General features: G+C 45.6%; 1 protein-coding gene across 1 annotated transcript in view; it reads left to right on the forward strand.

Annotated features, from left to right (window-relative positions):
* Positions 1-505: 505 nt before the first annotated feature.
* Positions 506-27,533, forward strand: part of CAPN1 (calpain 1) — a 105,938-nt gene continuing 78,910 nt past the window's right edge. Inside the window, exons 1-3 of the mRNA XM_063944855.1 lie at positions 506-713; positions 3,923-4,219; positions 26,658-26,727. Of these exons, the coding sequence (XP_063800925.1) occupies positions 3,953-4,219; positions 26,658-26,727 (337 nt within the window). The 5' untranslated portion in view covers positions 506-713; positions 3,923-3,952. The remainder of the gene's footprint in view (positions 714-3,922; positions 4,220-26,657; positions 26,728-27,533) is intronic.

A 27,533-nucleotide genomic window follows, 5' to 3' on the forward strand; every position in this document is an offset into this window, starting at 1 on the left:
CCACTGCTGTATGTGGGCGCCATGTACACAGGAGGTCAGCTCCCCTCATATGGGTGTGTGGCAGTGACCACATCAGTTGTCCTGTATGGTGAGTCCTCATATTACCTTGCCTGCCAGTGACAGCTGCAGTCAGATGCCTCCCAGGCCCGGATTATTTGGGCAGAGTCTTCGCAGGGCAGGGCGTCACACTGCAGATAGCTCCTACACACCGGGAGCAGATACAAGGATAGGACGCAAAGCGAATAGAGACAGCAGGATTACTGCGAGGTAAGTAGAGCCATGGACAGACAGAAATGTGCGGCATAACTGCAGATAATGGGAATTACTAGTGAGGGGGAACCGGGGAGAAGTTCTGCGGTGACAGAAAAGCACTACATACAGTATACTGCGCCTTCTGCAGAGCACACGGCACAGATAGGAGCTGGGCGGAGGATGAGAACAGATAGAGATAACATAAAGACTGACGACTGACAGCTAGGGGGTGTCTGGACAGACAGTTGCTGGGGAGAGCCGGAGATTGGGAGTGTCTGCTAGAGAGACAGCCCAGGCAGGGAGTGTCTGCGGGACGTCCAGGGCAGGGAGGAGACTGCACGCTGCTGCAGAGAGAGAGCAACAGCCCAAAAACAATTGCCAGGAAGGGTGAGACTGCAAACGCTGCTGCTGCACCCGGAGACCCTCACCCGCCGCCGCTGCCAGGCTCCTCTGCTGCACAGGTGGGTATCAGACCGGGCAGTCTCCCTGCCAGTCCTGGGCGGCCCCTCCCTCCTTTGTCATATACTGTATTTGGAGATGGTCAGGGTCCTGTGAAAGGATAGGATGGGGGCGAGGTATAGGGTGACACGGCGCCCTGGCTGGCACCAGGTATTGTTATTAGTACACTGGCTGGTGCTGGTAGGATTGGGCTACGGCTACAATGTCTCCGAGGCACAAAACAGCTTTTTGGCTGCCTCTCCGTGTTGGCTCACCTCCAACATACTCTGTAAATGACATTTTTTGAAACCAGAAACATATGTATGACTAGAAATGGCAATACGCGTGTATTATAACTTTATAAGCATGTAAACAAGGCCTCTTACTTTATTGGTCTATGTAGTGATGATAATAATAATAATAATAATACAATATATTGCTTTAATACTGTTTGATCCCAGTTGCAAAGCGCTGCTTCTACAGAAATAATTGTACATTAGGCAATTTTCTGTAGTGATGTAAATTGAGTCCTTCACAAGAAGGCAAAATTAGTTACACTAAAGTTTTTATCAATACAAGTGATATTATTTGCTTTGCTTGATGTATTTTGATACTATTCTAAAATTTCCTATTGTTGCATTTACTAATAAAATGTTGCCAGCTAGTGGAGAGAACCCCGCACACAGGTGATACTGTCTGGCGAAGCGCCATTCCTGTATGCATCTGCACATTCGTAGATCACACATGCACAATCATGCAGCCCAGGTTTGGGCTACCAGTCCTCTTTCAGAGAGAAAAAAGTTAAATAAATTTACTTTAGCAGGAAAAATGCTTCATATAAATACTAAAGGTTTTTTATTCTACTTTAGAAGATCCTGTGATGGCATAAGTAATAGGAGGACAGCAATGGTACTTATACCACCAGTGTCCTTATTAAATATGAGAAAAGGTGAAGGCTATCACTAGTAATACCCGGTGATTGTTATCGCCAGTAGGTGTGCATTAAGGTCCGTACACATTAGACGATGTCGCTCTGTGAGCGACATCGTCTAATGTTTCCCCTCCCGAGCCGGCCGGTCGGCGGCCGACTGTACACACAGAGCGATATGACCGCTCATATCGCTCAGGGACGTCACGTCTCCACCAGCCCTGCATGCAGGTCGTGGACTACAGTCCATATCCTGCATGCATGCACTGGCGACAGCAACGATCGTTGCCGACCCGCGGGGCCGCGCATCGGTCGTCGCTGGCGGCATGCACACTTGCCGATAAAATGAGTGACATCGCTCAGGAAGGGGGAAAATGAACGACGTCGCTCATTTTATCGGCAAGTGTGTATGGGCCTTTAGTTAATAGGGAGATACTCTATCTCTGTTAAAAATGAGTTTTCTCCCTATAATAAATAGGCCTGCAATGCATAAAATAAACAAATTCCATTAGATAATGTGGCTGTCAATCCTCTAATGACAGGAAGACATTTTTTTATTAGAAAACTATGTCATCCCACTGGCAACCAGAATAGATGGAGACAGAACAGCAATTTTCTTTGTTGCCATCACCTCACTTTTAACTTGTAAACCTACATTTTTGCTTTAAACCCTTAGCTGGTTATTCTGATCGTCTGTAAATCTTTTACCTAATAATGTGTTGGAAATAAATATTGGTTATTAGTAGGTTTTTATGAAATCAGAAATAATAAAAACAAACAGCAGTTGATGTGTAAAGCTGCATGCATAAAGTTGTAATCTCATAATATCAGGGTAAACCAGACTAACCCACAGTGCCTGAGTACAGTTATTAAAGCTACAAATGCAGCCCATGAGCACAAGGAGTTGATTGTGTTCTTTCTATGGCTGGAATCATGCAAAATAAATGAATCATGTTTGTCGTAGTGCCCAATAAGTGTGGAAGTTATGGATATGCGCCTGTTTAGAGATGGACACAGTGTCACTGTAGCTGCAGTTGAAACCCAAGTGCCCGATGGCGTTTGCAATTGCTTACGGCATCGCTACAACTTGAGAAGAGGTTTGCAATGCAGTTTCCGACTCAGGCCCGTAGTAACACCCCCTTAGGGTGAGCAGTTTCAGAATGGGAGCAAATCCTGGTATCACAATAATGTTCCCACTGCCTCCTGATCAGTCACTTTTTCCCTAATCAGTAATGATGCTGTAGTGTTACTTTCGTAGGGAACACAGCAGGGCCTGATTAAGGGTTCCAGACGCCCTAGGGTAATACAGAAGTGGCAATCCCCCCCCCCCCCACCGAATTTTTTTTGCTTATATGCAGCTAAAAATCTGTAAATATGTGTCAAAAATTACCAAAGATTTAGTTATTGTTTGCTGATACAATACTGGATTTTTTTTTTAATACTATAGAAATATAGACTAATGACATAATACAAAATGTAACATTAAATTTAGTCGTCAAACTCGCCGGCCCCTGGAGCTCCTCTTCTTTGTTCAGTATCTTCTTCAGGTCTTCACAGCAGGCAGCCGGCAGCATAAGCGATGCTGTTAGCTGTAGGTGCAATCTGTGTGCTTAGCCTGATCTCGAGAGATGTGGTAAACTCCTGAGACCAAGCTGAGAGTAAGTACCGCACTAGGGCAGCTAAACAGCATCGGATTTGCTGTTAGTTGCCTGCATATCTTAGCCTGGGTGTTAGTGACAGATGGGACCCGTTAAAACCAGGGGAAGCCCAGATGACCGCTTAGGGCAGATGAGCGCCGCTGGCAGAAATGAGCTGCACCGGCGCCGCTTAGAGGTAAAAAAAGAAAAAAACCTAATTAATCTATTGTGCCGGCGCTGCGCCCCACCCTCCCCAGGACCCAGCGCTACAGGCTGCAGCCTCATTAGCCTATTGGTTGATCAGGCCCTGGAACACGGTCTGTCCATCTTGCTGTGGCGTATTCCATGTAATGTAAATGTTGTATTTTACATGAACCATTGAAAGCGCACGGTAAGGCGTTATGTTTATGGACTCCTGATTACGGCATTCTTTCATCATATGTTTTTGATCCATTCTGTCAATGTCATTTTGTACACCCTTTCATGTTCGTGCTTTCCAGGCGCCACATGCTTAATGAAATAAACACAAACTAACCTAGAAAGTGCAGTAATACACGTTTTTATAAGACGGACCAGAAAAAAACAAAATAAATTGGTGTGTGGGGAAGTATCAAAGATGAATGCATTTAAAATTCAAATGTAAAATTTGATGACTCATGTTTTCCAGAAGTAAACTCAGATCTGTTGGGGAGCCAAGATGAGTGAGGAAGTGATTGTTCCAGTGTACGCTACAGGGATCTCTGCCCAGCTGCAGAAGCAACGAGACCAGGAGCTGGGTATAGGAAAACATGAAAACGCTGTGAAGTTCTTGGGGCAAGATTACGATCGGATTCTGCAGGACTGTTTGCAGAGTAGGACTCTCTTCAAGGATGACACCTTTCCTCCCTCTCCTTACTCATTGGGTTTTAAGGAGCTTGGTCCAAACTCATCTAAGACCTACGGAGTTAAATGGGTCCGACCTTCGGTAAGAGACACTGTACTGTATATTAATGTCACATGGTCACCTATGGGCCTATTTTGCTCACATAGGGTGCAATTTATAAATGTATTAAAGAGCTTTAGATTAGCAGAAGAAATAAGTAATTTCACTGCTGTTTCACAGTACACAGATTTGTAAGTGCAGGCCCCATAGGTAATCATGAAGTCTGGCACTTCTGTAATTTGAAAAAGAAACAAGGGTTTTGCATTGCAACACTACTGTTGAAAACATTGCGCTATCTGTTGATGTTATGTGTACTCACCAATCTTTTTGGAAAGAAGCCGGGAAGAGAATGAACTCTTCCAGATTTCTTCCACAATCCATGAGGTGGGTTGCAGTGTGATATCACGACTGCACAGTAATATTAATGAAGTCTTTCAGAAATGCGAAAGACATCAGTTGTTCATTGTTAAAGAGCTCAGTGGGACCAACGGGTGGTATTCAGTATGCCGACTGTCGGGATCCCGGCGCACAGTATACCGGCGCCGGAATCCCGACAGCCGGCATACCGACACTTTTTCTCCCTCGTGGGGGTCCACGACCCCCCTGGAGGGAGAATAAAATAGCGTAGCGCGGTGAGCCCGCAAGGGGCTCATTTGCGCTCGCCACGCTGTCGGTATGCCGGCGGTCGGGCTCCCGGCGCCGGTATGCTGGTCGCCAGGAGCCCGGCCGCCGGCATACCATACTACACCCGGGACCAACTGTTAGCGCTTGGTCTGTCCCAGCATTATAAAATGGATAACAAGCAGCAAAATTTATATTAAACATATTTAACATTTCTTTATATAGACCTCTCAGTGGACGATTTAATTCCAGGCAATGCACCACCATCTGGCTGCTGATTCATTTGAATTACGGTAGTAAATATTCACTGATTTTCCTGGGCACCTTTGTACAATGCATCAGAAAAGATGCAAAGGCGAGTGTTCTAGTAGTGCCCTCTGTGACTGTTGCAGAGGCACCACTAAGCCATTGCTGTATTTGTATAGAGAGCACTTTGCGTGTATTAAAAGTGTTATGCATATAATTGTATAATGTGACACCAAAAATGCAGGTCAAGTTTGAAATGCAATGTAAAAATGACAAAGGACAACATAGAACATACAAGCAACATGCAATAAGTAAAGGTACATATAGCTCTTTTTTGAAAATGTGCATTGGGAACTAAGCAGTAATACTGATGGAAAACAGAAAGCAAAGGTCTTACTCTAGGCTATCCCCAGTTTCTCCCGTGTCACTAGTTTTCAATGCTCAGTTGCCTATTGTTCTCCATAGGATGCACTGCTTGCGGGCAAGTGCCATTGGGTTTTCGGAGATCACTTACCTTGAGTGGATAAAGAGGCTGTGATGTGCCATTGATGTGGTAGACTCGGCCACCTTTTATTCGCCGTAAAGGCTTCATGCTTTAGTTTGGAACACGGTGTTAGTAGACACCCATAGGGGTGCATCATCTGTATTCAGTAGGTACGGAGGCTGTGCTTTACAAAGTTACATACAACGTGCTTCGTCCTTTTGATCTTTGTCAGGGGATTGAATAAGCCCTCTTGGGGCAAATCGGTTCCGAGCTGTGCATATACCTCAGAATTATGGTAGCCCAATAGCTCAGATTTGTATGCCTCTGTGGGGTGTGAGAAAAATCTTGTTGACAGTCTTGAGTTTCCAACATTCTGACTGTTTTGCCATCAACTCGCGGCCATTGCTTAGAATTGATTTGACCCATTAGATTGAAATATAAATTAAGAGTAAACAAATAATATATGAAAGATGGTGTTTTATACAGTGATGGAAGATGTAGAATGGATTATTTGTCCATTCCTTCGCATTACACAGAACTGTGGGCCTGATTCAGAGTTGTACGGAAACACAACAGTTTATGTACAACTCCAGTAGTGGGAGAACTGTGCATGCGCATGACCCATTCTGCGGGGAGGGGGTGGTGCCGGGCAGCATTACTGAAAGGGCAGAGGCCAGGGTCTCCTTTTTCTGGCGCAGATTTACTGGCCTCTGCTACAGATCTGAGATGGCCACCTGAGGGTTACGCAGATGGGCGATGCTTTCGAAGATGATCCAATGCTGGGTCTTCTGATGCAGCAGCGGATCACACAAGTACTCAGGACGCCTCCATTTACACAAGTCGCCTCCTGCCGCGCATATATATACATACACACACAAGCTGCGTCCAAATGAGTACACTGTGTCCATCTCTGAATCAGGGTCTATGTGTCTGTGAACAGGTAGCAGGAAATCATGCCAAATCTAAACATATTAAATATGTAAAAAACCCTTACCTTTTACTGTAGACTTGGGCAGGGTTCCTGCTTTCCCAGCAGCTGCCTAAACTAGCTCCTAGTCACTGTTGATTACATAACCCCTATCAATGCAAGAAGAGCTTGAGATTTTATATACTGACTACAAAAGTTTCTTTTTGCAGAGTGACATGAAGTGAAGAGTGATATAAAGAGTCACACCCATTGTACTGAGCAGTATAGAGAGACTGCTCCCTCTGCAGAGACTAGGGGGGGTACACAAGTAGTGATGTGTGCATAAATTCTAAGCAGTCTGACTAGATTGCTTATAAATGAAGCACACATCGCTCTGTGTGTATGCCCCATAGCGACAGCCACGCATCGCTATCGCTGACTCTAGATTGTGCCTACATGCAGGCCAATCTAGTTAGATCGCTCACGTCACCACTGGGTGAAGTGAGCGCCCCCCCTTTGCTCAGCACACATCATGTTGTGTGCTGAGCGGGGGAGAGAGATGTGTGCTGAGTTTTCTGTATATAGTGACACGTTAAGAGATGCATGGGAGCTTTGCAGAAAATGTGACTATCAGTCATGTTACACATCAGTTATTGCACAAAAATCTCTTCAAAAGTCTATATGATAGTAACTATACGTATAAATATAGTAGCACATAGTGTGACCCTATCGCTTCAGCAGTGTAAAGATTGGGACTAGACGCTGACCCTACAACAATCTCTCTTTGCTAAATGTGGAGTTGGGCAGGAAGCTATCCCCCTTACAATCATATTTTATTAATTCTCCAGGTTATCCTAATAGAGACTCGCTTACTGTAGCTATTACCTATTTTTTTTTTTCTACTGAGTCATGACACAGACCTGAAAAGACCTGAACCACCAGATTTTATCCTGAGGCCGCCAAAGTGACACGAAGACATCTGCAGCAGTTACCACTAAATGTTTGACAGTAATACAGTAAGCTGGGTGGTGTTTCCAAGCAAGACAGGGCAGGTAGCAGGAGAAAAACAGGATAAGTGACATTCTGCTAGGTAACCCTCCTGCCCCTTGTCTTTACACTTAGAAAAACAAGGCTGGCTGTGTTGCTTCGTCCATTGGCTACACAAGTGATGTGATCAGGCGATAACAGGGCTGCACCAGTCTATAGCAGGCGAGATATAATTGTAGATATGCAGAATTATCTATAGGCGTGGCAGTGAAAATGTGGTTGTTACTGGGCCTGAAGGCTCTGAGCTGTGCAACACTGTTAAATCATCCAGCATAATATTAGTTTGTACTAGTATCATTGCCTTGTGTTACTGCAGAATGCAGCTGTCTGCAGATATATCCTGTAAATGTGTTTGATCATAATTTAACTTTAACTATAGAGCAGACAAAATAAGTTGATTAGAGGGGAATCTGAGCCAGAGCATTTTTAGTAACTTCTTTCCAGTGTTTCTTCGGCATAGGTGATTCCCCGGGCAAGGCAGCCGGGAGAACTTTGGTTATGAACATCTCGGCATGTTATTACCAGAGAGTAGTTGATTGGGTTCTTTCATTCTCTGACAATCATTTGTCAGAAGGGTGGTTATGTCCCACTGGGTCTTGACTATTATTAGTATTATTATTACATTTTATTTATAGGGCGCCACAAGTGTTTCGCAGCGCCGTACAAAGGACAGTACAGGGAGACAAAACTTAGCATAACAGTAACTAAATAACAAAAATGGAGTGCAGGTAACAAAGAGCAACACAATTCTCAAAACATAATACAGCTTAGATGTAAGTAGCGAAGGAGTAATCATTGTACTACTTGGGGCTGGCGGCCATAGATAGAGATGAGCCTTTACCAGCAGGAGAAAAAGCAGGTAAAGATGGTCGCTGAGTGAAATGTGTCAAGAAGAGGGCTAAGACAAGAGGAAAGAGGGCCCTGCTCTGAAGAGCTAACAATCTAGTGGGGAGGGGCAACAGACAGATGACATGAGGTGCAAGCAAGCAGGTAGAAGCCTGATGGTGGTATGCGAGCAAAGCAGAGATGTCCAAGACATGGGGCAGGGGGATGGAGGAGCAGCCTAAGGACTAGGTTATGCATTGGAGGGGTACGCTTTGATAAATAGGTGGGTTTTCAATGCCCGTTTGAAGCTTTGCAAGGTCGGGGAGAGTCTAATGGAGCGGGGGAGCGCATTCCACTGAATGGGTGCAGCACGGGCAAAATCCTGAACTCGTGCATGGGAAGCAGTGACCAAGGCAGAGGAGAGGCGACGGTCATCAGCCGACCGTAGTGGGCGGGAGGGAGTATGAAGGGAGAGGAGGTTGGAGATGTAGGGAGCAGTGGAATTAGAGATGGCTTTGTATGTGAGGGTGAGGAGTTTGAAGAGGATTCTGTAGGGGAATGGGAACCAGTGTAGATTTTGTTGAAGGGGAGTGGCAGAAGTGGAGCGGCGGGAGAGGAAGATGAGCCTAGTTGCAGAGTTGAGGACAGATTGGAGGGGAGCGATGTGGGAGCAAGTGAGGCCAGTGAGGAGCACATTGCAGTAGTCGAGTCGTGAGATGACCAGTGAGTGGATGATAAGTTTAGTTGCACTCTGGGAGAGAAATGGCCTGATGCGAGCAATGTTGCGTAGCTGGAACCGACAAGATTGCGCCAGAGCTTGGATGTAGGGTGCAAAGGAGAGGGAGGAGTCAAGAGTGACGCCCAGGCAGCGGAGTTGGGGAATGGGGGAGATGATAGTGTTGTCAACAGTGATAGAGATATTTGTAGGGGGTGTTGCTCTGGCTGGGGGAAAGATAATAAATTCAGTTTTATCCATGTTGAGCTTCAGAGAGCGCTCAGACATCCAGGAGGAGATGGCAAAGAGGCAGCTGGAGACCTGAGAGAGGACAGAGGGGGACAGATCAGGAGAGGAGAGGTAGAGTTGTGTGTCATCAGCATAGAGGTGGTATTGAAGGCCAAAGGAGTTAATGAGCGCACCCAGGGAAGAGGTGTAGAGGGAGAACAGAAGGGGGCCTAGGACAGAACCCTGAGGGACACCAACAGGAAGGATGGAAGGGTGTGAGATGGTTCCGGAGGCAGACACAGAGAAGGAGCGGTTAGTGAGGTATGAGGTAAACCAGTCAAGGAAGGTGCTAGAGAGGCCAACATTTTGGAGTGTGCGGAGGAGGAGAGGGTGATCCACGGTGTCAAAGGCAGCAGAGAGGTCCAGAAGGATGAGCAAAGAGAAGTGGCCCTTGGATTTGGCCGAAAGCAGGTCACTGGTGACTTTCACCAGGGCAGTCTCGGTGGAGTGGAGTGGGCGAAAGCCAGATTGTAGTGGATCAAGGATGGAGTGGTCAGAGAGGTAGCTTGTGAGACGGCTGTAGACCAGTCATTCAAGTAGTGTGGAGATTGCACTAGTTGGGGGTAGATGACGATAGGAACACAAGTTATATTCTGCTTGGGGTTTAAAATATCCTATTGGCAGAATCTATATATATATATATATATATATATATATATATATATATAATCGTATGTGGGCGGCACCCGGTAAGAAACACTCTCATAAGCGCAGGTAGATATTCAACGTTTCAAAGCTTTTAATACCGCTTCTTCGTCAGGATACAAACTTAGAAATACACAACATACCTTATAAAGACCATCTCACACCCCACATGTGTCAGCCGCGGCGCGCGTCCCCAGCATGAAGACGCCCACTGATGACGCCATCACACGGCGGCCGGCGCCATGGCTACAAGAAAAAATAAACAAAGTGCTGCCGCTGTCAAACCCGGAGTGAACAGGCATAAACAACCATATACTGTACTATCACAGCTGTATAAAAGATAATGCATAAGCACAAACCATTAGCAAACAAAATACCAATGTTATTCAGTCGTTTGCATATGCCACAATGCACAATCGTCATGGCAACCGCAGCAACTGAAAGTATGAAAAAACACAAATGGAATACATAGAATATCCAGTGCTTAAATACAAAGATCATTCAATAGGCCAATTGCACCCAATCACTTAGATCTTTAAACAGATATAGTAACAACATATGGAGCCGACAGATCAACCACCACTAAACGGAAATGGCAATATCATAGGAAACAGTGTAACCCTAAAGTTTCATTAAGGCCCTTTGGAGCCATAGTACCTAATCGGTGTATCAAACTGGTTTCACAACGCAGTAATTTAAGGCCTCTGTTGCCACCCCGCAGACACAGAGGTATATGATCTATTATAATATATCGTAAACAAGCTATACTGTGTCCAGCTTGGGCAAAATGTCTGGCTACAGGTTGCTCACTGTGACCTGATGTAATAGCAGCTTTTATAGAAGATCTGTGTGTAGCTATCCTCTCACGAAGTGTGCGTTCGGTCTTGCCGACATAACACAGCCCACATGGGCAAGTAATCAGATATACAATATATCTTGTGGTGCAAGTAACCCTATGTCGAATATAATATTTCTTCCCATTATGCGGATGACAAAAATGGGAGCTAACTGTTAAAGCCCTACATGTTGTACAATTTAGGCAACGATAACATCCTGCTTTACGTCCAAGGAAAGCTGTCTGCTCACTCTGGGTATGTTGTATTTGGGTAATATCAGTCTTCATAACCCAGTCTTTAATATTCCTCCCCCGTGTGTAGCATGGCATGATTGACGTATTGGTCAAACCAAGATTAGAGTCAGTGGTCTCGACAGGCCACCATTTTTTAGCCACTTTCCGTATCCCATCACTGGCAACATTATAATGGTTAACCCATGGCATCCGTGCAGTATGATCATTATTGACCTTCTTAGACAATAACTGGCTTCTAGGTTGATTGAGGGCCTTTGTCTTAGGGTTACTTGCACCACAAGATATATTGTATATCTGATTACTTGCCCATGTGGGCTGTGTTATGTCGGCAAGACCGAACGCACACTTCGTAAGAGGATAGCTACACACAGATCTTCTATAAAAGCTGCTATTACATCAGGTCACAGTGAGCAACCTGTAGCCAGACATTTTGCCCAAGCTGGACACAGTATAGCTTGTTTACTATATATTATAATAGATCATATACCTCTGTGTCTGCGGGGTGGCAACAGGGGCCTTAAATTACTGCGTTGTGAAACCAGTTGGATACACCGATTAGGTATTATGGCTCCAAAGGGCCTTAATGAAACTTTAGGGTTACACTGTTTCCTATGATATTGCCATTTCCGTTTAGTGGTGGTTGATCTGTCGGCTCCATATGTTGTTACTATATCTGTTTAAAGATCTAAGTGATTGGGTGCAATTGGCCTATTGAATGATCTTTGTATTTAAGCACTGGATATTCTATGTATTCCATTTGTGTTTTTTCATACTTTCAGTTGCTGCGGTTGCCATGACGATTGTGCATTGTGGCATATGCAAACGACTGAATAACATTGGTGTTTTGTTTGCTAATGGTTTGTGCTTATGCATTATCTTTTATACAGCTGTGATAGTACAGTATATGGTTGTTTATGCCTGTTCACTCCGGGTTTGACAGCGGCAGCACTTTGTTTGTTTTTTCTTGTAGCCATGGCGCCGGCCGCCGTGTGATGGCGTCATCAGTGGGTGTCTTCATGCTGGGGACGCGCGCCGCGGCTGACACGCGTGGGGGGTGAGATGGTCTTTATAAGGTACGTTGTGTATTTCTATGTTTGTATCCTGATGAAGAAGCGGTATTAAAAGCTTCGAAACGTTGAAAATCTACCTGCGCTTATGAGAGTGTTTCTTACCGGGTGCCACCCACATACGAGTTATGTGCTTTGGATCCCCGCAGTGGTCTCCTAGGGATTGGCACCGGGACGGGTATTTTAGCAACAGGAGTGCTGCTTCAATTGCACAGTATATGTATGTATGTGTGTATGTATGTATGTATATATATATATATATATATATATATATATATATATATATATATATATATAATATACACTGCTCAAAAAAATAAAGGGAACACTAAAATAACACATCCTAGATATGAATGAATTAAATATTCTTATTAAATACTTTGTTCTTTACATATTTGAATGTGCTGACAACAAAATCACACAAAAATTATCAATGGAAATAAAATGTATTAACCCATGGAGGTCTGGATTTGGAGTCATACTCAAAATTAAAGTGGAAAAACACACTACAGGCTGATCCAACTTTGATGTAATGTCCTTAAAACAAGTTAAAATGAGGCTCAGTAGTGTGTGTGTGGCTTCCACGTGCCTGTATGACCTCCCTACAACGCCTGGGCATGCTCCTAATGAGGTGGCGGATGTTCTCCCAAGGTATCTCCTCCCAGACCTGGACTAAAGCATCCTCCAACTCCTGGACAGTCTGTGGTGCAACGTGGCGTTGGTGGATGGAGCAAGACATGATGTCCCAGATATGCTCAATTGGATTCAGGTCTAGGAAATGGGCGGGCCAGTACATTGCATCAATGCCTTCGTCATGCAGGAACTGCTGACACACTCCAGCCACATGAGGTCTAGCATTGTCTTGCATTAGGAGGAACCCAGGGCCAACCGCACCAGCATATGGTCTCACAAGGGGTCTGAGGATCTCATCTCGGTACCTAATGGCAGTCAGGCTACCTCTGGCGAGCACATGGAGGGCTGTGCGGCCCCCAAAGAAATGCCACCCTACACCATTACTGACCCACTGCCAAACCGGTCATGCTGGAGGATGTTGCAGGCAGCAGAACGTTCTCCTTGGCATCTCCAGACTGTCACGTCTGTCACATGTGCTCAGTGAGAACCTGCTTTCATCTGTGAAGAGCACAGGGTGCCAGTGGCGAATTTGCCAATCTTGGTGTTCTCTGGCAAATGCCAAACATCCTGCACGGTGTTGGGCTGTAAGCACAACCCCCACCTGTGGACGTCAGGCCCTCATACTACCCTCATGGAGTCTGTTTCTGATTATTTGAGTAGACACATGCACATTTGTGGCTTGCTGGAGGTCATTTTGTAGGGCTCTGGGAGCGCTCCTCCTGTTCCTCCTTGCACAAAGGTGGAGGTAGCGGTCCTGCTGCTGGGTTGTTGCCCTCCTACGGCCTCCTCCACATCTCCTGATGTACTGGCCTGTCTCCTGGTAGCGCCTCCATGCTCTGGACACTACGCTGACAGACACAGCAAACCTTCTTGTCACAGCTTGCATTGATGTGCCATCCTGGATGAGCTGCACTACCTGAGCCACTTGTGTGGGTTGTAGACTCCGTCTCATGCTACCACTAGAGTGAAAGTACCGCCATCTTTCAAAAGTGACCAAAACATCACCCAGAAAGCATAAGAGCTGAGAAGTGGTCTGTGGTCACCACCTGCAGAACAACTCCTTTATTGGGGGTGTCTTGCTAATTGCCTATAATTTCCACCTGTTGTCTATTCCATTTGCACAACAGCATGTGAAATTGATTGTCAATCAGTGTTGCTTCCTAAGTGGACAGTTTGATTTCACAGAAGTGTGATTGACTTGGAGTTACATTGTGTTGTTTAAGTGTTCCCTTTATTTGTTTGAGCAGTGTGTATGTGTATATATATATATATATATATATATATATATATATATATATATATATATATATGCAAATGATTAACATATAAAGTAACTTTAGTAATTATAAAATTTCTACATACATGTAGGTTTAGAAAGGCACACTTAGCCGGCTATTCGATGACAGTCACTTAGGTACAGCGTTGCACAATAGTGATGTCTTCAAACGGAGCTCACCGCCAACTCGGATACTCAGCAGTTGACGTCCAGCCGTCTACGTCAGTAAGCCACTCCCAACATGTTTCGTCATTAAAGGACTTCGTCAGGAGGTGTCCTTTAGTGACTGCTATAGAAAAAGTAAAGTTACTTTATATGTTATTCATGAGTGTGCTCTCCTCATTTGCAACTTTTTAGAATCTCTGATCTCCTGACTGGAGTGGATGAGCTTGCACTACATGTCGAAATATAATATCTGGAACTTTTTGGCGTATGCACGGACTTAATTTGCACATCCCATATATCCTGTAAGACAGGTCATGGGTGTTCAACCTGCGACCCTCCAGCTGCTGTGGAACTACACATCCCAGCATACCATGCCTCAGTTTTGCTAAGGCGTGCTGAAACTGAGGAAGGACATGCTGGGATGTGTAGTTCCACAGTAGCTGGAGGGCCACAGGTTGAAGACCCATGCAAGAGGAAACTTGAGAAATAAGATGTAATGGCTGCTGTACTTGTTGACTTTCAGTTTGAAGTAATTTACATGTATTCCCTTTGCAGTGATAAAATCACAGACATGCATGTTACCTCTGTTTCTGTGTGTTAAAGCAATTACTGGATTAAAGGCCTCTAGGGCTTAGAGCTGCAAATTATGATGGGCCTATTATGACTGCTGGGCCAGTTTGCATTAAAGCCATTGCTAGATTATAGGTCTTCCAGGGCCTGGGGAAACTAGGTTATCGCATCAGTTCTCTTGAATGAAGCCCTGCACAATTAAAGTAATACTGGATAATTAGAAATTGTAGTATGGTGAAATTTAAATAAAATACATTTCAATTTAAGTTTACGTTCTTTTCGTTGTCTTTCGTAGAACTTCATGTTTAGATATAATTTATCTCTGTTATTTCAGCTCATAGTTAGGATCTGCTTTTCTCTGTATTCTATGACCATGTTCATGGAGCAAGTGTAGTAGGGTGGATTTGTGCCACCGCTGCGCAGTGCCACGATTTGGGTCATCCCATACCTGAGGGGGTGCTATGATGATTCTTTATGCAGTCAACAAGCCCCCACCCACTGCACCGAGGGATATGCCAGGATCCAGGTGGAAGGGCTACGCTACTGGGAATCTGAAACTAATACCCCTTTTTCTTACGTCCTAGAGGATGCTGGGGTCCACATTAGTACCATGGGGTATAGACGGGTCCACCAGGAGCAATTGACACTTTAAGAGTTTGAGAGTGTGGGCTGGCTCCTCACTTTATGCCCCTCCTACCAGACTCGGTTTAGAAAATGTATCCGGAGGAGCCGGTCACAGCTAGGGGAGTTCTCCTGAGTTTTCCTAGATAAGTTATTTTTTAGAGTTTATTATTTTACAGGGAGACTGCTGGCAACAGGCTCCCTGCAGTGTGGGACTGAGGGGGGGAGCAGTGTCCGCCCTGCGGGGTCTGAGCCACTGTCTCCGCTGACTGGACACTGAGCTCCAGAGGGGTCTGATCGTTCTCCGCCACAGGGGACCGCTCGCCCCTACAGCATGCCGCCACCCCCTTGCGGAGCTGAAGAATCGGTGGCGAGTGAGACACCAAATATCCCCCCCCCCCCCAGCAAGCGGGGGATCGGTGTGAAGATGGCGGCACAGGGTAGGAGCACAGTATTAACAGCACTCCGGGGATGACTCCGCGGTATATGGTGCGGCGCTTTGAGCCAGCGCAGACACCCTACTGGTCCAGAAGCATGTCGGGGTCCCCGGATCTCAGCCAGCACTAATTCCTCAGGCCAGTATAATCCATGAAGAGCGGGAAAACAGCACCATTAATGGGGCGGAGCTCCTCTTCAGAGCGGACCCAGCAGCGTTTCAGCGCCATTTTCCTGCCTGCACAGCGCTGTGACGGAGAAACAGGTCCCTCCACAGCAACTCCAGCTATCTGTAAACGGTACCAGGGGGTTGTAGAAGGGGGATGAGGCTGTAATATGACTGTGTGTCCTATTAAGGTGCACAGTCATCGCTGACAAGGTGTCTCCCTTTGGTAAAAGTGCTGTGTGTGGGTTGGCTCCAATCTCTGTGTCTCTCTTGCCATTCTTGGGGGGGAAACTCTGTCTGCCCCCACGTGTGTGTGTGTGTGTGTGTGTGTGTGTGTGTGGAGTGTTTGGTGGTCTCCTTTAGCTATGTCCAGGGACACTGTGTCATATGCTGCAGAGGATTTGTCCTCCCAGGATGATCCATGTAATCAGGATAGCACTGGTTTAGCACAGATACCAGCAAGGGAGCCTGAGTGGTTTTCCTCTATCAAATCTTGGATTTCTCAGATTTCTGACAGGGTTGCAAGTAATGAATCTGCAACCCAGGTATTACAGAGCTCTATGGCAGTATGGCCGGTTTCTGGTACCTCAGGACGCTTCACTATATACCCCCATAAGTGTGCACTTGTGCATGTCACACAAGACGACACGGATACCGACTCTGACACCACAGACGGTGATGGAGATGTGTTGCAGGGGTCCGCATCTCTTGCAAAGGGGGTGCAATTGTTGATAGAGGCTATCAGGGATGTGTTGAATGGTAATGATACCACACCTGAGCAGGTTGAGGAGGCCTTTTTCACTGAAAATAAAAAAGCCTCGCTAACCTTCCCTGCGTCAAAGGAATTGAATGCTATATTTGAGAAAGCATGGGAAAACCCTGAGAAAAAATCCCAGGTCCCTAAAAGGTTCCAGGTGGCGTTTCCTTTCCCTGAGGAGGATAGGAAAAAATGGGAAAACCCGCTGATTGTTGACACATCTGTGTCCAGACTCTCAAAGAGGGTGGTTTTGCCTGTTCCAGGATCTACCGCCTTAAAGGAGCCGGCTGATAGAAAAATTTATAACACACTTAAATCAATGTACACTGCTTCAGTGGCCATATTACGTCCCACTATTGCTAGTGCATGGATTGCAAAGGCTATAGTAAAGTGGTCGGCTACCTTACTTGAGGATTTGGATGCGATGGATAGAGATGATGTTGCATTATATTTACGCAACATACATGATTCAGCAGGTTTTATGCTAGAATCCATGAAAGACCTGGGTTCCATGGCTGCGGGAATCTCTTCCATGTCTGTTTCAGCTCGTCGGGGACTGTGGCTGCGCCAGTGGTCAGCCGACGTGGAATGCAGAAAGAGTGTGGAGTCCCCACCCTATACAGATCAGGCTCTCTTTGGGGAAGCTCTAGACACGTGGATATCCACTGCTACAGCGGGTAAGTCTCTGTTTCTTCCCTCAGCAGCACCTGCTCCGAAGAAGTTCTTCTCTTCATCTGCAACGCAGTCCTTTCGGCCTAACAAGCCTAGAAAGGCCAGACCGTCCAATACCTTTTTTAGGGGAGGTCGCATTAAGCCCAAGAAACCTGCTGCTGCAGGTTCCCAAGACCAAAAGCCTGCTTCAGGTACGCCAAAGTCCTCCGCATGACGGTGGACCGCGCGGCCTGGAGGTGGAGCCTGTCGGAGCGAGACTCAGACACTTCAGTCACGTCTGGGTATTGCCTGGCCTGGATCCCTGGGTGACAGATATTGTGTTCCAGGGATACAGGCTGGAATGTAAAAATCTCCCTCCTCACCGATTTTTCAAATCAGGCTTGCCAGTTCTACTGGCAGACAGAACTGTACTACAGGAAGCTGTCCGGAAGTTGGTGGAGGCACAGGTCATTGTACCAGTTTCTCCTCATTTACAAACCACAGGTTACTATTCGAACCTTTTCGTAGTATCGAAACCGAATGGTTCGGTCAGGCCCATTCTGAACCCCTTTCTAAAGGAGTTCAAGTTCAAGATGGAGTAGCTCAGGGCGGTGATATCAGGTCTGGAAGAGGGGGGAATTCCTGGTATCCCTGGATATCAAGGATGCGTACCTCCACATTCCGATATGGCTCCTGCATCAGGCTTATCGCCGTTTCGCATTGCTGGACTGTCATTTCCAGTTCCAGGCCCTGCCATTCGGCCTCTCCACAGCACTGAGGGTGTTTACCAAGGTAATGGCAGAAATGATGGTTCTCCTACGCAAACAAGGGGTGAACATCATTCCATATCTGGACGATCTGCTGATAAAGGCATCATCCAAGGAGAAGCTGCTGCAGTGCATTGTTCTCACGACACACCTCCTCAAGAGTCATGGTTGGATTCTGAACCTTCCAAAGTCACATTTGGAACCAACCCAGAGGTTGTCATTTCTGGGAATGATCCTGGACACAGAAGTGTAGAAGGTGTTTCTTCCGCAGGAAAAGGCGCTGGTGATACAAACTATGGTTCGGGATGCCCTGAAGCCAGCCCGGGTGTCGGTTCATCAATACATTCGCCTGTTGGAAAAGATGGTGGCCTCTTACGAGGCTCTCCAGTACGGGAGGTTCCACGCTCGGACCTTCCAACTGGCTCTCCCGGACAAGAGGTCGGGATCTCATCTCCACATGCACCAGAGAATTTGTCTGTCGCCGAGGGCCAGGATTTCGCTAGTCTGGTGGTTGCAATTACCTCACCTTCTTGAGGGCCGCAGGTTCGGGATTCAGGAATGGGTCCTTCTAACCACGGATGCGAGCCTTCGGGACTGGGGAGCAGTCACTCAAGGAGTAACCTGCCAAGGACGGTGGTCAAGCCTGGAATCCGGCCTGCCCATCAACATCCTGGAACTAAGAGCCGTCTACAACTGTCTTCTTCAGGTGGCCCCTCTTCTAAGAAATCGGGCCATTCAAGTGCAGTCGGACAACATAACGACAGTGGTTTGAATAAACCGACAAGGCGGAACGAAGAGCAGAGTGGCAATGTCAGAGGTGACAAGAATTCTCCTCTGGACAGAAAAACACGCGTTGGCGCTGTCAGCCATCTTCATTCCGGGAGTAGACAACTGGGAGGCAGACTTCCTCAGCAGACACGATCTCCACCCAGGGGAGTGGGGTCTCCATCTGGAGGTGTTCAAGGAAATAACAGACCTTTGGGGATTACCCCAAAATAGACATGATGGCCTCTCATCTCAACAAGAAGCTTTGGCATTATTGTTCTAGGTCGAGGGACCCACAGGCAGTGGCAGTGGACGCCCTGGTGTCTCCATGGGTGTTCCAGTCGGTGTACGTGTTACCACCACTCCCACTCATCCCAAGAATCCTAAAGCTCATAAGGAGAACAAGGGTTCAAGCGATCCTCATTGCCCCAGATTGGCCAAGAAGGGCTTGGTACGTGGACCTTCTGAATCTACTGCGAGAAGAACCGAGGCCTCTTCTTCTTCGGGAGGACCTGCTGCAGCAGGGGCCGTTCGCCTATCAAGACTTACCGCGGCTACGTTTGACAGCATGGAAGTTGAGCGCCTGATACTTGCTCGGAAGGGCATTCCGAAGAAGGTCATTCCTACCCTCATCCAGGCTAGGAAAAGGGTAACGTCTAAACATTACCATCGTATTTGGAAGAAATATGTCTCTTGGTGTGAATCCAAGAAGTTTCCTACGGTGGAGTTTCAACTCTGACGTTTTCTCCTTTTCCTGCAAGCAGGTGTGGATATGGGCCTGAGATTAGGATCTGTGAAGGTCCATTTTTCGGCCCTATCCGTTTTCTTTCAGAAACAATTGGCTGCCCTCCCTGAGGTTCAGACCTTTTTGAAAGGAGTTCTGCACATCCAACCTCCCTTTGTACCGCCTACGGCACCTTGGGACCTTAACGTGGTGCTGCAATTCCTCCAGTCGGATTGGTTTGAGCCTCTACAGGATGTTGAGGTCAAATTTCTTACATGGAAGGCGGTCAGGTTGTTGGCCTTAGCTTCTGCTAGACGCGTATCCGAATTGGGGGCTTTATCCTGTAAAAGCCCTTACTTGATCTTCCACAAAGATAGAGCTGAGCTCCTTACACGTCAGCAGTTTCTTCCGAAGGTTGTGTCGGCATTTCATATCAACCAACCTATTGTGGTGCCAGTGGCTACTGACTCCTCAATCACATCAAAGGCCTTGGATGTTGTAAGGGCTCTGAAGATATATGTGAAGAGATCTTCTCGTCACAGAAAGTCGGACTCTCTGTTTGTCCTATATGATCCCAAGAAAATTGGGTGTCCTGCTTCTAAGCAGACTATTTGTCGCTGGATTTGGTTCACAATCCAGCACGCTTATTCTACGGCAGGGCTGCTGTGTCCAAAATCTGTTAAGGCCCACTCTACTTGTAAGGTGGGGTCTTCCTGGGCGGCTGCCTGGGGTGTCTCGGCAGTGCAACTTTGCGGAGCTGCAACTTGGTCTGGGTCTAACACGTTTGCAAAGTTTTACAAGTTCGATAATTTGGCCTCTGATGATCTGAAGTTCAGTCAATCAGTTATGCAGGATCCTCCGTGCTCTCCCTCCCGTACTGGGAGCTTTGGTACATCCCCATGGTACTAATGTGGACCCCAGCATCCTCTAGGACGTAAGAAAAAATAGGATTTTGGTTACCTACCAGTAAATCCTTTTCTCGTAGTCCGTAGAGGATGCTGGGCGCCCGCCCAGCGCTTCGTTTTCCAGCAAATGTTATTTGATTCCGTACAACTTCGTTTTAGTTGAGTACTGCATTGTTACTTGGTAAGTAATGTTTCAGCGGTTGCTGAATGTTCAAGCTAGTTGTCTTGACGTGCCTTGTATGTGTGAGCTGGTGTAAATCTCGCCACTATCTGTGTATAATCCTTCTTCTCTCGAAGATGTCCGTCTCCTCTGGCACAGTTTCCAGACTGAGTCTGGTAGGAGGGGCATAGAGGGAGGAGCCAGACCACACTCTCAAACTCTTAAAGTGCCAATGGCTCCTGGTGGACCCGTCTATACCCCATGGTACTAATGTGGACCCCAGCATCCTCTACGGACTACGAGAAAAGGATTTACCGGTAGGTAACCAAAATCCTATTTTTTATAACGCACAAATAACCCTCTATATTGCCGTGTCAACCGGGGAGGATGGTACGACGTGAAAGGGCCAGGTTAAAATATCCCGGGATGAGCAATCCGGCCTTTCAACACAGTGAAAAAGCAGGGTTTTTTACATGGGTTATTACTGTATCAAGTGCAGTGTGAACAGGTTACCCGGGTCATTGCGATCCAGGACCCATTCATACTATGGAGGAGACTGCGTGGAGATGATCTCCTCTCCAAGCGCCGTCTCCTCACCCATCCCCGATGTAGTCAGCTCTACCCCCGATGGCAACGTAACCTGGCATATTGCCGGGTCAGGCTGCCAATCTGAAAGAGGTCTAATGGCGGGTCGCACCCAGGAAAGACCCGTGTACAATTCCCAGATGCAACCCATCATAGCAATATGAAAGGGGTTTTTAATTGTAGGCAAATATAGCGATACAATAATTGTTCCAATTTTCCAATAATTGAGTGTTTGACCACTTTTTTTTTTATAGTGTGTATGAACCGGAATAATCTTGCATACAAACACATAACCTTGATGGGATGTGTTCCACATACCGGCTTTCGGGATGCTGGCAGTCGGAATTCCGACGCAGGGAGGGGGGGAGATGTCTGGGGGGGGGAATTAGGTTTAGGCACTATACGGGGAGGCTAGGGTTAGGCTGTGCGGTGGGGGGTATGCACTATAAAGGGAGGCTTAGGCACTAACTGGGTACAGAAGGGTTAGGCTGTGGGGGAAGGGTTAGGCTTAGACATGAAGAGGGGGGGGGTGTTAGGGTTAGGCTGCACGTATGGAGGGTTAGGGGGAGAAGGTTATAATACTTACCTAGCAGGTGTCGGGATTCTGCACATTGGGATACTGCTGTCGGTCTTCTGACCACCAGCATCCCAAGCACCGGCATTCCATACCCAACCCCCCTCAATAATCAAATCAGTCTACAAAGACAGAAAATTTTGGCCTCAATCTCCTAATATTGTGCATTCTTGGTAATGTAATCTAACCATATATCCCAATTTTTTTCTGTGGCTACACCACCCTGCTTGTAGGCGGACATATGCAAAATCTTTTTCTATTGATATTTATCTTGTTACCCTCTTTACCCAGCCATTTTTTTCTTTTGTTTCCTACTCCCCTTTTTGCTTTCCTGTTATTGTTGTCTATGAAAAATCGTAATAAAAATGAATGCCATTAAAAAAGAAAACATCTAGTAGTGTTTAGCTCAGATATTGGTTCCTTTGAGTTCCTGAAAAAATTGCCCCGATTGTTGGGATGACCAAAAAAATCGGACAGTGTGTACCTAGCTTTAGCTACGACTCAATTGTAACTTTTTGTGAGACTTATTATCGCTACACGCTTGCAGTAATTGGGCCAATTAGCCAATTACTGCACCGTGTGTACAAACCCAACAGATTGGCTCTCATCATCCGTGGCAAATTTCCCATTAGGCACGTGCCTAAGGGCGGCACTTAGATGCTTGTGTTGGTACATGCAGCCTGAAACGTACCGGTAACTGCAAAATATATCCGCTGTACTGTACCATATACCATCTTGATTGGAATGTAAATGTGTAGGACATGCACACACTGCCTCTGTAAGCTGTGATACGTAGTAAATATGAATATATACAGCAATTAAAAATTAATGTCATTGTGGCTCTTTTATTATTCTATTAAATTGGCTATCGTCAAGTGAGAGCTTTTAACCAATCAATGAAATTATAAAATTGGGCAAGGGGGGTGAGGTGTTACTATGCCTGGGCCGCCTTCACCCCTAAATCCGCTCCTGCCCATCATCAGTAGTGCCACACAACACTTGGTCCTAGTGGGCCGTTACTGTGCAGCAGATGCAGTGTGTACAGAGAGAAACATCAGATAAACTGTGTAAAAACATCACCTCAATTAGGTTTAGGGACATTTTTCATTACTATAGGACGAGTAAGTGTAGTATGTAGTATTGCATGGTCTGGGAATCGTTTCAGCTGTCGGGGGAAAAATATGGCTCATAGTCATACCTCATATCATTCAGGTGTGCTGTGCTCCTAGATTTACTCTGCATGGTAATGAGAGGAACTACAGAAACAAAATCTAATTTTCATGCTGTAAATGGTCTTGATATCGGGATGTAGTCACGTTGCCAGCGGTCCGGACACCGACGCCGGAATCCCGACCACTAGAAATGCCGACAGCAGGAATGCCAAATTACAGGGGCTATTCCCACTCGTGGGTGTCCACAACACCCTTAGAGTGGGAATAGAACCTGTAGCAAGTGCAGCGAGCCACCGAGCCCGCAGCATGGTGAGCGCAGCGAGCCCACAAGGGGCTTTGTTTCGATCGCCATCGCCCCCGCCAGCATTCTGTTGGCCGGGGTCCCGACGTCAGTATACCATACTCAACCCTTCATATCCATATTGCAAACATCTCTGCTCCATATTGAAGTGATACATAGAAGTGATACAAACATGTAATACAGGTTGAGTATCCCTTATCCAAAATGCTTGGGACCAGAGGTATTTTGGATATGGGATTTTTCTGTATTTTGGAATAATTGCATACCATAATGAGATATCATGGTGATGGGACCTAAATCTAAGCACAGAATGCATTTATGTCACATATACACCTTATACACACAGCCTGAGGGTAATTTTAGCCAATATTTTTTATAACTTTGTGCATTAAACAAAGTGTGTCTACATTCACACAATTCATTTATGTTTCTTATACACCTTATACACACAGCCTGAAGGTCATTTAATACAATATTTTTAATAACTTGGTGTATTAAACAAAGTTTGTGTACATTGAGCAATCAGAAAATAAAGGCTTCACTATCTCACTCTCACACAAAAAAGTCCGTATTTCGGAATATTCCGTATTTCGGATATTTGGATATTGGATACTCAACCTGTAATTACATATTAGTATTTTTCTCCCAGCAAGGTAGTAACATAGAAGCTAATTGTCACAGACTTTGTAGTATTTCTCATACCTACTGTTACATAATTAATTAATGGTAAGCATATTATAATTGCCTGCAATAAATCAAGGCGCGTCTGTGGTGCTACCATGCTGATGTTCTTGCTTTTGCAAAATTTGATGCACATGTTTTAATGCCTGGAATTACTAATATAGCAATTTAAAAAAAAAATACAAAATTCTAATCCACAATATAGTTGATAAATCACATTTAAACATTGCAATATATATATATAAATAGGATAGTGTCATTTAGAGCTGCATACAACTGTGTGGTACAAAGCTATTGCAGCAAATTGTTATTGTATATCAGAATAAAACTGCACTCTGCATTTGTACATCAGGCCTAGGAATGCGTCAGGCCTATGCTTATACACCATCTAAAATGTAGTACTACATCCATATACTCACATGCTGTGGGCTGCCCAGCATGTGTTGCACCACCCCAGCATGCTTTCGCAATTTAATTGCAAGCACCTCGAATAGAGGTTGACCACTGCCTGTGCAGCCTGGCTGCGTAGGCAGGGGCACCATCGCCATGTTTCCATACGCAGGAAACGCAGGCTACGTCATAGGCCGGCCCTGAAAACAGTCATAACCCGCCTGCGTTTCCCAATCTACCTTGCCCGCCCCCAACACCACGCCGCTGCCCCTGGATGCCCATCGCTTGTCAATCACCTCCCATGGTGAAGGGTCGCGCACGCGCACTATGGCTGCTGCACGTTCGCAGGACCTACGGATGCGGCCGATGCATGCAAATAAGCAGCTGCGTCCAACTCTGAATAAGGCCCTATATTAATATTGTGTTTGAATAGCATAATGGGAATTTCACATTTATTAATAACTCGGGAATATTAATAATATGGGAGGCTCAAGGTCGCGCTGCACAACCTTCAGAATGACATGAGCTGTTAGCCTGAACCGCATTCACCTCTCTGTAGGACATCCCAAAGAGACCTCATTGTGGCCAGTATGAGCTCCCTGAGCCTGGAACGTCGCTGCTGTTTGTTCTCTTGGTCCAATACAATTGTGTCACATTACTATATGACACACAGGGGTTAATGTAGAGTTGGAAGTAAATTGAGGATCCATTACTCAACCAAAATATAGCCCATACACTGCAACGGGCTAACGCCATCTTCAGATACCATTAGCAGCTGGGACTAAATTCCAGAAAGCTATCTGAGGTGGAAGAACTGCAGCACATATGCAGATATCGTTCCTTACTGGTACATACTTAAGATCCCCTGTACAAGGCTGTTTTCAGAGAATATCCCACAAATACTATTTGATAAATATGCAAGAAACGCCAGCTGTTTGCACTACCAAGTGCCTGTTATACCCAAACTAATGTGTTCAGATGAACATTTGTACGAGTGTTGGGTTTCTGGTATGGCATGATTCCCTGTAAGTTGCCTCCAGCACTGTGAAGTACTATGACTTTGGGCTAGGAAACAGTTTATTTTCATGCTAAACTGTGTCAGAAGTTGTGCGTGAGAACAACCCTGAGAGAACACGTCTTCTGTTGCAGTTAATAGTTATATATCATGAATGGTTAAAGCTGTTTTATTGCCTGAAGAAATGCAAGTATAGAGCCTGTTTGTTTTACCTCTAAAACAGTGTTTTAAAATGGTTTGTTTTATTTTTGTTTTGTTATTTGGTTTAAGTAGATTAGTGTATGTATTTCTGCTAGTTAAAAGACAAACTTGTGTAAGTAAGCCATAGGAGCAGCCCATGCACTGGCCTATCTAGTGGCACAAGGTGAGTATTGTGCATACAGATCTGTGAGCACTTTGTCAATGTATAACCAGATCACATTTTACCCTGTTGGTGCGTTTATTATTATCATTTATTTATTTGTTTAGTGAACGGGACCCGCTTGGCCGGGAGGGGGGTTTTGTGTGCACACGGATCCTGTTCTGCGGGATCCCGCAGAACAGGATCCGGCCAGTGACACGCGGGATTTCAATAGAACACAGTGTGGCACAGCCATTGAAATGTAAGTGTTCACCTTGAAATCCCGTCCTGCCATCCGGCTCAACCGCAACATGCTGCGGTTGGATCCGGCGGCGGCGGGACTGCTGCTTCTGTATGGGCGCCTGCAGTCTCCTTCTGGCCAAGCGGGTCCCGCTTGGCAGCTATGTGTGGCCCTACCCTAACAAAGTAAGAGAAAACAGCGACTTACAGTACAAGACAATATAGGACATGTACATGGTATATAAACATTGATGCATTAGGGGACCTGGACATTGAAATGATCATCAGGTTAGCAGAATCAGAGGGTTAGGTGCTGTTGCAGGGGGTATGGAGTAGAAATATGTAAGAGGGGAAAGCACATGAGGGGAGAGGGCCCTGTTGACTAAGGATCATTACTGGCCAGGCAGTAGTGCTCGCCATACAGTATATATGCCACTTTATAAACATACTGATGATTTATGTGCTGATTATCAATATGTTTTACTCTTTAATGGTGGAGAATATCCTAGAATAAAAAAGTATCAGGATACAATATTATATTGTCACTGATAAAGTAATATTCTACTGTATTTATGGAATCCACATATTTATCATATTCTAATTATGTCTTCCTCATTTTCTCTTTCTCTCCCTCTTTTTTTTGTCTTTACAGCAAATTGTCTCCAATCCCCAATTTATTGTAGATGGCGCCACAAGAACCGACATTTGCCAAGGGGCTCTGGGTAAGTGGGGAAATAATCACAAGTTTGGTTTTGCATGTGGAAAATGACTTAGGTGTTTGTGTGTAATAGGAAAGCATTAATGCACCTTCTGCTGTGTAATATAACATGGTTATAAATGACCTTGGAGTTGTGTGACAATCATATTTCTCATGATATAACATCCATATAGTTGAATATTCTGAAGTGCGTTATTAATTAAATACATTTTGACCTAAAAAAGTAATATTTCAATTGCCACAGTGTTAAATTATATTTTGATATAATTAGTTTTATGTTTCATTTTGTATTGTTGTTTTGAATGAGAAAAATATAAGCTGATGATCTGTCACACAGTGTGTGATAGGTTCTTCTTCCTGTGATAGGCTATTGATTGGGGGAAGGATTATGCATGACAAGTGCAGCGGTTGTGTTTTGTTTATGTGTACACTGTAATTTCTGGGACTCGTACCCCTTTTACACTGCCGCAATATTCCGGGTTGACCCGGGTCACAGCTAAGTGGAAATCGGTCCTCGAAAGTTAACCAGAATCCAACCCAGGAAGGTCCTGGGTGACGGGTTAGTGTAAACTCACAAGCCTATGGAAAGTCGGATCACTGGCATTTGTAGATGATGTCATCTCCAAGCGCCAACAGAGGTGTTTCAAGCTGCTGTGACACTGCTTGAAACCCGTGTTCAGTGACTCAGACTGGACCCTTTTTTTTCTGTATACCAAGACCCGAGAAACGTAGCCTTGCATGCGCTAGCCTGTTACCTTCAGTGTAGCAGCCCTGTTGGATAAGGATTTTGCAATCCCTCTCCATGAATGG

The sequence above is a fragment of the Pseudophryne corroboree genome, chromosome 11 (assembly GCF_028390025.1).
Source record: "Pseudophryne corroboree isolate aPseCor3 chromosome 11, aPseCor3.hap2, whole genome shotgun sequence".
Taxonomy (NCBI): domain Eukaryota; kingdom Metazoa; phylum Chordata; class Amphibia; order Anura; family Myobatrachidae; genus Pseudophryne; species Pseudophryne corroboree.